Here is a 10,496-nt window from a genome sequence, read left to right as displayed (position 1 = left end):
AGCGTTATATTATATTACACTTCGCCCCCCCCCCCCCCCCCTTTGTCTCTCTCTAGGACTCCTCGGCCCCCCGCTGTCTCTCTCTCTAGGACTCCTCGGCCCCCCGCTGTCTCTCTCTCTAGGACTCCTCGGCCCCCAGCTGTCTCTCTCTCTAGGACTCCTCGGCCCCCAGCTGTCTCTCTCTCTAGGACTCCTCGGCCCCCAGCTGTCTCTCTCTCTAGGACTCCTCGGCCCCCAGCTGTCTCTCTCTCTAGGACTCCTCGGCCCCCCGCTGTCTCTCTCTCTAGGACTCCTCGGCCCCCGCTGTCTCTCTCTCTCTAGGACTCCTCGGCCCCCAGCTGTCTCTCTCTCTAGGACTCCTCTGACCCCGCTGTCTCTCTCTCTAGGACTCCTCGGCCCCCCGCTGTCTCTCTCTCTAGGACTCCTCGGCCCCCAGCTGTCTCTCTCTCTAGGACTCCTCGGCCCCCAGCTGTCTCTCTCTCTAGGACTCCTCGGCCCCCAGCTGTCTCTCTCTCTAGGACTCCTCGGCCCCCAGCTGTCTCTCTCTCTAGGACTCCTCGGCCCCCAGCTGTCTCTCTCTCTAGGACTCCTCGGCCCCCAGCTGTCTCTCTCTCTAGGACTCCTCGGCCCCCAGCTGTCTCTCTCTCTAGGACTCCTCGGCCCCCAGCTGTCTCTCTCTCTAGGACTCCTCGGCCCCCGCTGTCTCTCTCTCTAGGACTCCTCGGCCCCCCGCTGTCTCTCTCTCTAGGACTCCTCGGCCCCCAGCTGTCTCTCTCTCTAGGACTCCTCGGCCCCCAGCTGTCTCTCTCTCTAGGACTCCTCGGCCCCCGCTGTCTCTCTCTCTAGGACTCCTCGGCCCCCCGCTGTCTCTCTCTCTCTAGGACTCCTCGGCCCCCCCGCTGTCTCTCTCTCTAGGACTCCTCGGCCCCCCGCTGTCTCTCTCTCTAGGAATCCTCGGCTCCCCGCTGTCTCTCTCTCTAGGAATCCTCGGCTCCCCGCTGTCTCTGTCTAGGACTCCTCGGCCCCCGCTGTCTCTCTCTCTAGGAATCCTTGGCTCCCCGCTGTCTCTCTCTAGGACTCCTCGGCCCCCGCTGTCTCTCTCTAGGACCCCTCGGTCCCCCGCTGTCTCTCTCTCTCTAGGAATCCTTGGCTCCCCGCTGTCTCTCTCTGTGACTCTTCAGGTCCCTGCTGTCTCTTCACCTGTCTCCATACTCCTTTGTCTCTCGCTCTGTGTCCCCCTTTCTCTCACCTGTGCTGTGTTTGTGGCAGTCTCTCCCCCTCCAGCGGTCTCATTGGGCTGCATGTCTCTCTTCTGCAGCCCCTCACTCCAGTTCTCGGGGGGCAGCTTCATGTGTGTGTGGTGGATGGAGACAGTCGGCAGTAGGTGAGACAGTCACCGCTTAATTCATAGGGACATTCCTACCTGAGGCCAGGTGCGCTGAGCCCCGCCCCCTCCTATGTCATCACATTGTCACCATGACAACAGGACCTGACCCAACCTGTATTGTCATTCAGAATAATGATCCTGCTCCTCCTTCCCCACGTCCCTGCAGGAGACCCCCCCCATATCATCAGCAGTACTTACCTGGTGGGGTCAGACCCACCTCATGTCCCTGCAGAGACCCCAGATCATGTACATTACTGGGTGACCCTGACCCCATGTATCCCAACAGTGTAACAACCTGCAACAATGTAACAAATCACAAGATTAACAAATTGTAACAATGTAACAAATCACAACCCTGCGGCCCCTGCGCCTCTCCCAGACTCCTCGGGCCGCGTTCACACCTGGCGCCAGGACAAGATCTGTCTAATTACCATAATATGTAAAGTGCATATCCTATGCAGTGTCTATGGGGCCCCGAGCTGTGAGGGCGCGTTCACATGTTGCGCTTTGGTTGCGTTTTCATTGCGTTTTATAACGCATTACAACAGGTGAGGAGAGGTGATTTCCCTAATTACATTACTATTTACATTTGTTAACGCTATATTAACGTATGTGTTAACAAAATGCACGTGTTAACATTGTGTTTACAATGCGTGTTGTAAACACAAATGTTAACAGTAATGTAATTAGGCAAATCAACCTCTCCTCAGCTGTTGTAATGCGTTTTAAAACGTGATGAAAACGCAACCAAAGCGCAACGTGTGAACGCGCCCTCAGGGTCCGTTCACACGCTCAGTCTTTCAGATGCATTTTTGATGCCCAGACCCGGAGTGGAGTGAACACAGAGGAGGAGCAGCTTCTCTCCATCACCTGCGCTCACACATGATCCACACCTGCTTTTGGCTCCAAAAATCGCATCTGAAAAACTGAATGTGTGAACGCAGCCTAAGGAAAAGCACCTTCTATATGGGGCCGTATTCACACGTAGCTTCATAAGTTCTGTAACTGGGCAAATCTCCCCCCTCTGCGTGTGAATGAACCTGACTGGTTTCCATGCAGGGAGGTGTCTGGCAGAGAATGGGTTAAGCTGCCACTGCTGGGGGTCGTTACACTAACGAGCCTCCTATAATGGGTTGATATAAGGAGCGGCCCCCCAGGACATGGCTCACTGCAAGAGACGGATCCTTCACTATGGCTGGAGTCATGTACCCCCAGTATCCCCCTGTCCTGAACTATGGGCCCTCCTACCGGCCGCAGCCCCCCTACTACAAGCCCAAGGTGCCCTCCTGGAAGCCTCCTTACAAGGGGCCCCCGGGGCCCATCAAGTCCTCCCTCCCTTTTGACTGTCTAGATAACTACCGCTGGGCCCAGTTGAAGGCGCTGCTCAGCCAGCTCGGGCCGGACTTTGGAGTGAGTCGGTTTTACACCAAAGAAGTTGGGGTTCAGGTGAACCCCAGAGTGGATGCGTCTGTTCAGTGTTCACTGGGGCCCCGCACACTGAGGAGCCGCAAGGGATGGCCCCTACTGTGCCGCGCCACCCCAGGGCAGCACGCCGGACTGAGCATCGTCACCCCTGTCCGCTTCCCCCGCACTGTGGCCGTGTACTCCAGACTATCCGACCGCAGGCTGTTCACACTGCCCCCTGCGCAAAATAGTGGGGGCAGGGAAGTAGGGGTGCAGCAGGAGGACCCCGAGGAGGAGAGCGATGCTGGGAACAGAAAGCCCACCTTCCAGGTAAACGGGAGAGGGGTCACTGTCCACATATCACTTATTCAATATTACACCCCAGAGCTGCACTCACTATTCTGCTGCTGGTGCAGTCATTGTGTACATACATGACATTACTTATCCTGTACTGATCCTGAGTTACATCCTGTATTATACCCCAGAGCTGCACTCACTATTCTGCTGCTGGTGCAGTCACTGTGTACATACATGACATTACTTATCCTGTACTGATCCTGAGTTACATCCTGTATTATACCCCAGAGCTGCACTCACTATTCTGCTGCTGGTGCAGTCACTGTGTACATACATGACATTACTTATCCTGTACTGATCCTGAGTTACATCCTGTATTATACTCCAGAGCTGCACTCACTATTCTGCTGCTGGTGCAGTCACTGTGTACATACATGACATTACTTATCCTGTACTGATCCTGAGTTACATCCTGTATTATACCCCAGAGCTGCACTCACTATTCTGCTGCTGGTGCAGTCACTGTGTACATACATGACATTACTTATCCTGTACTGATCCTGAGTTACATCCTGTATTATACCCCAGAGCTGCACTCACTATTCTGCTGCTGGTGCAGTCACTGTGTACATACATGACACTACTTATCCTGTACTGATCCTGAGTTACATCCTGTATTATACTCCAGAGCTGCACTCACTATTCTGCTGCTGGTGCAGTCACTGTGTACATACATGACATTACTGTACTTATCCTGTAATGATCCTGAGTTATATCCTGTATTATACTCCAGAGCTGCACTCACTATTCTGCTGCTGGTGCAGTCACTGTGTACATACATGACATTACTTATCCTGTACTGATCCTGAGTTATATCCTGTATTATACTCCAGAGCTGCACTCACTATTCTGCTGGCCTCTATAGACAAGAATAGGTGTGCATAGTACATTTTGGGTGTATATTTGGGTAGTTCTGGTTGTGACCCGCTGACTTGTACATTGCAGTTCCTGGAGCAGAAGTATGGCTTCTTCCACTGCAGAGACTGTCAGGTGAGGTGGGAGAGCGCCTACGTGTGGTGCGTATCCGGGACAAACAAGGTGAGACCTGATCTGCAGCTGCTTCCCGTTCCCTCTGACAGATGCAGTGTTGGTGCAGTGTGCCCTCTGGTGGTGGAGCAGAGCTGCTGCACACTATGCCAGAGCTTCTAGTCTGGGGTTCTGCTGCCCCCAACAGGTCTGAGACCTAACGGCAGTACTATAGATGATACTCAGACTGTACAATTCCTCTGCTTGCTGTCAGTGATGTGCACAGCTTTTCCCATGAAAGTGTAAGGACAGTGTGCTGAAGCTGCTCAGTCCTGTGCAGTACCATATGCCACCAGGGAGCAGGTGTGGCGCTGTCTGCTGAGCACATGTTATAATGGGGTTGCTGAGGTTTAGTTTAACCCCTTAGCTGCTGGAGGGTTACTGGGTGCTGATGTTATGTCTTAGTTTCACTTTCACTTGAAATTTTCTTTTGGAGATTGCTTTAATTGCAATCAAAGCTACAAAACCCGAGCCCCCGTGCTCAGCGCAGAAACTCGGCAAGTCCTAATGACTGTCCTGGGGTCTGTCCGCCATACTTTACCTGCCTTCACGTCTTGTATCTACTCCCCTGCAGGTTTACTTCAAGCAGTACTGCCACAAGTGTCTGAAGGGCTACAACCCCTACTATGTGGAGTCCATCGAGTGCAAGGTATGAGGCGCCCCCTACAGGCCGGGAGGGATTGGGGTGTGCCCCCTCAGTGTAGCTTGGGAGGGGGTACAGCTGGTGACATGAGGTAGGTGTGCCCATTTTGTGGTGGGAGGTCAGGGTTTCCCTTGTAGTGGAAGGCATTACCACTTGGTATAGTTTTTGGCCCACAGTTGGGGACAGGAGGTCTGGAAGTGCCCTCGAAGTAGTTTGGGGGTTACAAATAGACAGGAGGTTAGGGGTGCCCCCATTGTGTTGCTGGATGCAGTGGGGAGGGGGTGAGGTGCCCTTGGTGTAGTTTTGGGGGTGCTGGTAAATATGGAAGGGAGGTAGGGGTGCCCCCTTGGTGTTGCTGGGTGCAGTTGGGAATGTGCACCATTGCTGTAGTTTGGGGGTACAGTTGGATATGAGGTCATGGTCCCCCTTGGTGTTGCTGGGTGCAGTTGGGGGGCGGGGGATGTACACCCTTGCAGTAGTTTGGGGGTACAGATACAAGGTCATGGTCCCCCTTGGTGTTGTTGGGGGGCGGGGGATGTGCACCCTTGCTGTAGTTTGGGGGTACAGATACAAGGTCATGGTCCCCCTTGGTGTTGCTGGATACAGTTGGGGGGCGGGGGATGTGCACCCTTGCAGTAGTTTGGGGGTACAGATACAAGGTCATGGTCCCCCTTGGTGTTGCTGGGTGCAGTTGGGGGGCGGGGGATGTGCACCCTTGCTGTAGTTTGGGGGTACAGATACAAGGTCATGGTCCCCCTTGGTGTTGCTGGGTGCAGTTGGGGGGCGGGGGATGTGCACCCTTGCAGTAGTTTGGGGGTACAGATACAAGGTCATGGTCCCCCTTGGTGTTGCTGGATACAGTTGGGTGGCGGGGATGTGCACCCTTGCTGTAGTTTGGGGGTACAGATACAAGGTCATTGTCCCCCTGGTGCGATGCTCTGCAGCTGACCCCTCCTCCCTCTTGCAGAGCTGCAGGAGGGCCTGGTGCTCGTGTCCGGAGAGACGCTACATTGACCTGAAGCGCCCCCACTGCCAGGATCTGTGCGGCCGCTGTAAGGGGCAGCGTCTGTCCTGTGACAAGACCTACAGCTTCAAGTACATTGTGTGAGCAGCGCCCCCCGCAGGCCACAGCCGCCGCTGCTGACTGGAGATTGTGATAAGACGTAGAGAAATGTATAGTTTGTGTTAATTTGTAAGATATGATGTAAATAAAATGCTGATTTGTTTTGTTATTGGCTGGATGTATGGTGCCTCACTGGCCAATCAGGGGGCGGAGTCCATGGTGTAGTGCCCGCCCCCTGAGCGGCTCCTGTATATATCACCTTCCTTCATGTTACATTAAACCACTGCAATCTTAAAATAAACCAAAAAAATAATCACCCGGTTGTTGTCATTGTGTTATAGGGGCGTCTACCATGATGTACGGGGGGCTCCCACTGAGTAATGGCCACCACTAGGGGGAGCTCTGGCACTAATGCACACGGCGCCCACCACTAGGGGGAGCTCTGGCACTATGCACACGGCGCCACCACTAGGGGGAGCTCTGGCGCCAATGCACACGGCGCCACCACTAGGGGGAGCTCTGGCGCTATGCACACGGCGCCCACCACTAGGGGGAGCTCTGGCACTATGCACACGGCACCACCACTAGGGGGAGCTCTGGCACTATGCACATGGCGCCACCACTAGGGGGAGCTCTAGCACTATGCACATGGCGCCACCACTAGGGGGAGCTCTGGCACAACTGCACACGGCGCCCACCACTAGGGGGAGCTCTGGCACTAATGCACACAGCGCTAGCACTACTGCACACGGCGCTCACCACTAGGGGGAGCTCTGGCACTATGCACATGGCGCCACCACTAGGGGGAGCTCTAGCACTATGCACATGGCGCCACCACTAGGGGGAGCTCTAGCACTATGCACATGGCGCCACCACTAGGGGGAGCTCTAGCACTATGCACATGGCGCCACCACTAGGGGGAGCTCTAGCACTATGCACATGGCGCCACCACTAGGGGGAGCTCTAGCACTATGCACATGGCGCCACCACTAGGGGGAGCTCTAGCACTATGCACATGGCGCCACCACTAGGGGGAGCTCTAGCACTATGCACATGGCGCCACCACTAGGGGGAGCTCTGGCACTAATGCACACGGCGCCCACCACTAGGGGGAGCTCTGGCACTAATGCACACGGCGCTCACCACTAGGGGGAGCTCTGGCACTAATGCACACGGCGCTCACCACTAGGGGGAGCTCTGGCACTAATGCACACGGCGCTCACCACTAGGGGGAGCTATGGCACTAATGCACACAGCGCTAGCACTACTGCACACGGCGCCCACCACTAGGGGAGCTCTGGCACTATGCACACGGCGCCACCACTAGGGGAGCTCTGGCGCTAATGCACACGGCACCCACTAGGGCAGTGGTTCTCAACCTGTGGGTCGTGACCCCAGCAGGGGTCGAATGACCAAAACACAGGGGTCGCCTAAAGCCTTTGGAGCTGCAATTTTATTGTGTTTTTACTGCAAATCGCATGGTTTGGGGTCACCACAACATGAGTAACTGTATTGCGGGGTCACAGCATTACAAAGGTTGAGAACCACTGCACTAGGGGGAGCTGCAGGGACACTCAGATGGGACTGCACTGAGCTGAACTATGATTGCAGCTCTGGTTGACTCCATTGTGTCATTCACCTCCACTAATCTCTGCTCTAGATGAGTGGGAGAAGAAAGACAATTGTGGCTGCAGCAGCTTTGGCTGTGACTAGAGGGTGAGAGTTGCAGCTCTGGGAGTGCTGGCTGAATGCAGCTGCAGCTTTGGCTGTGACTAGTGAGATGTATGACAGGGGAGCAGCTGTCGCCCTGGGGTCACCGCCTCCGCCCCTCTGTAATCTGAGGGCGGCTCCGGGCTTGTGGGACGCAGGGCGGGAAATTGAAAAATGACGGAGAAAGAAAACAAGAAACACGGCGAGCAGGAGGGTGAGACAATAACTTCACTTATTATACGGCTTACTGTATACAAAGTAACCAGGGACAGAGGGGCGGGGCCCTGCGCCAGATAATATATATACATAGTGTCATCATATAACATATACACATATTATACATTACAGAGTATGGGGGGGACACAAGAGCTTACAGTCTATGAGGATGAGGGGGTGACACAAGAGCTTACAGTCTATGAGGATGAGGGGTGACACAAGAGCTTACAGTCTATGAGGATGAGGAGGTGACACAAGAGCTTACAGTCTATGAGGATGAGGGGGTGACACAAGAGCTTACAGTCTATGAGGATGAGGGGGTGACACAAGAGCTTACAGTCTATGAGGATGAGGAGGTGACACAAGAGCTTACAGTCTATGAGGATGAGGGGTGACACAAGAGCTTACAGTCTATGAGGATGAGGGGGTGACACAAGAGCTTACAGTCTATGAGGATGAGGGGGTGACACAAGAGCTTACAGTCTATGAGGATGAGGGGTGACACAAGAGCTTACAGTCTATGGGGATGAGGGGGTGACACAAGAGCTTACAGTCTATGAGGATGAGGGGTGACACAAGAGCTTACAGTCTATGGGGATGAGGGGGTGACACAAGAGCTTACAGTCTATGAGGATGAGGGGTGACACAAGAGCTTACAGTCTATGAGGATGAGGGGGTGACACAAGAGCTTACAGTCTATGAGGATGAGGGGTGACACAAGAGCTTACAGTCTATGGGGATGAGGGGGTGACACAAGAGCTTACAGTCTATGAGGATGAGGAGGAGACACAAGAGCCTACAGTCTATGAGGATGAGGGGGGACACAAGAGCTTACAGTCTATGAGGATGAGGGGGTGACACAAGAGCTTACAGTCTATGAGGATGAGGGGTGACACAAGAGCTTACAGTCTATGGGGATGAGGGGGTGACACAAGAGCTTACAGTCTATGAGGATGTTGTGCTCTGGGTCTTGGTGCCATCCAGACATTTTTGGACTTTTTAATAGCAAGTTTATCCCACATAAAAAGAATAACAATGGCCTCCCTCCGCAGCCCTTCTACCAGATATCACCTGAAGTGGAAGAAATCCCACTGCTCCTACACCTGCCCTGGTCTGTGCCTGATTACTGGACTAACCCTGGGCACCGCTTCTTCCTTGTCACTTGGCCCTCCAGTACCTTGTACTTGTGTCTCTTGATCAGTCTAAATCAGGGGCTCCATGAAGGCGGGGCCAGAGGTCATTATACAAGGGGCTCCATGAAGGCGGGGCTAAGGGGTCATTATACAAGGGGCTCCATGAAGGCAGGGCTAAGGGGTCATTATACAAGGGGCTCCATGAAGGCGGGGCTAAGGGGTCATTGTACAAGGCGCTCCATGAAGGCGGGGCCAGGGGTCATTATACAAGGGACTCCATGAAGGCGGGGCTAAGGGGTCATTATATAAGGGGCTCCATGAAGGCGGGGCCAGGGGTCATTATACAAGAGGCTCCATGAAGGCGGGGCCAGGGGTCATTATACAAGGCGCTCCATGAAGGCGGGGCCAGGGGTCATTATACAAGGGACTCCATGAAGGCGGGGCCAGGGGTCATTATACAAGAGGCTCCATGAAGGCGGGGCCAGGGGGCATTATACAAGGGGCTCCATGAAGGCGGGGCTAAGGGGTCATTATACAAGAGGCTCCATGAAGGCGGGGCCGGGGGTCATTATACAAGGGGCTCCATGAAGGCGGGGCTAAGGGGTCATTATACAAGAGGCTCCATGAAGGCGGGGCCAGGGGTCATTATACAAGGCGCTCCATGAAGGCGGGGCCAGGGGTCATTATACAAGGGACTCCATGAAGGCGGGGCTAAGGGGTCATTATACAAGAGGCTCCATGAAGGCGGGGCTAAGGGGTCATTATACAAGGCGCTCCATGAAGGCGGGACCAGGGTTTATTATACAAGGGGCTCCATGAAGGCGGAGCCTGAGGTCATTATACAAGGGGCTCCATGAAGGCGGGGCCAGGGGTCATTATACAAGAGGCTCCATGAAGGCGGGGCCAGGGGTCATTGTACAAGGGGCTCCATGAAGGCGGGGCTAAGGGGTCATTATACAAGGGGCTCCATGAAGGCGGGGCCAGGGGTCATTATACAAGGGGCTCCATGAAGGCGGGGCCGGAGGTCATTATACAAGGGACTCCATGAAGGCGGGGCTAAGGGGTCATTATACAAGAGGCTCCATGAAGGCGGGGCCGGGGGTCATTATACAAGGGGCTCCATGAAGGCAGGGCTAAGGGGTCATTATACAAGGGGCTCCATGAAGGCGGGGCTAAGGGGTCATTATACAAGAGGCTCCATGAAGGCGGGGCCAGGGGTCATTATACAAGGCGCTCCATGAAGGCGGGGCCAGGGGTCATTATACAAGGGACTCCATGAAGGCGGGGCTAAGGGGTCATTATACAAGAGGCTCCATGAAGGCGGGGCCGGGGGTCATTATACAAGGCGCTCCATGAAGGCGGGACCAGGGTTTATTATACAAGGGGCTCCATGAAGGCGGAGCCTAAGGTCATTATACAAGGGGCTCCATGAAGGCGGGGCCAGGGGTCATTATACAAGAGGCTCCATGAAGGCGGGGCCAGGGGTCATTATACAAGAGGCTCCATGAAGGCGGGGCTAAGGGGTCATTATACAAGGGGCTCCATGAAGGCGGGGCC

At 54.7% G+C, this 10,496-nt stretch overlaps 1 protein-coding gene across 1 annotated transcript; it reads left to right on the top strand.

Moving 5' to 3' along the window:
• Positions 1 to 2,533: 2,533 nt before the first annotated feature.
• LOC140116394 (protein ZAR1-like 1.S) lies at positions 2,534 to 6,196 on the top strand. The gene is made up of 4 exons (XM_072132921.1): positions 2,534 to 3,121; positions 4,094 to 4,186; positions 4,749 to 4,823; positions 5,785 to 6,196. The coding sequence occupies exons 1-4, from the start codon at positions 2,579 to 2,581 to the stop codon at positions 5,923 to 5,925; spliced, it is 852 nt and encodes a 283-aa protein (XP_071989022.1). The 5' UTR covers positions 2,534 to 2,578; the 3' UTR covers positions 5,926 to 6,196.
• The last annotated feature ends 4,300 nt before the right edge of the window (positions 6,197 to 10,496 follow it).

This window comes from Engystomops pustulosus, chromosome 2 (assembly GCF_040894005.1).
Source record: "Engystomops pustulosus chromosome 2, aEngPut4.maternal, whole genome shotgun sequence".
Taxonomy (NCBI): Eukaryota; Metazoa; Chordata; class Amphibia; order Anura; family Leptodactylidae; genus Engystomops; species Engystomops pustulosus.
This window is presented reverse-complemented; position numbering and strand designations above follow the sequence as displayed.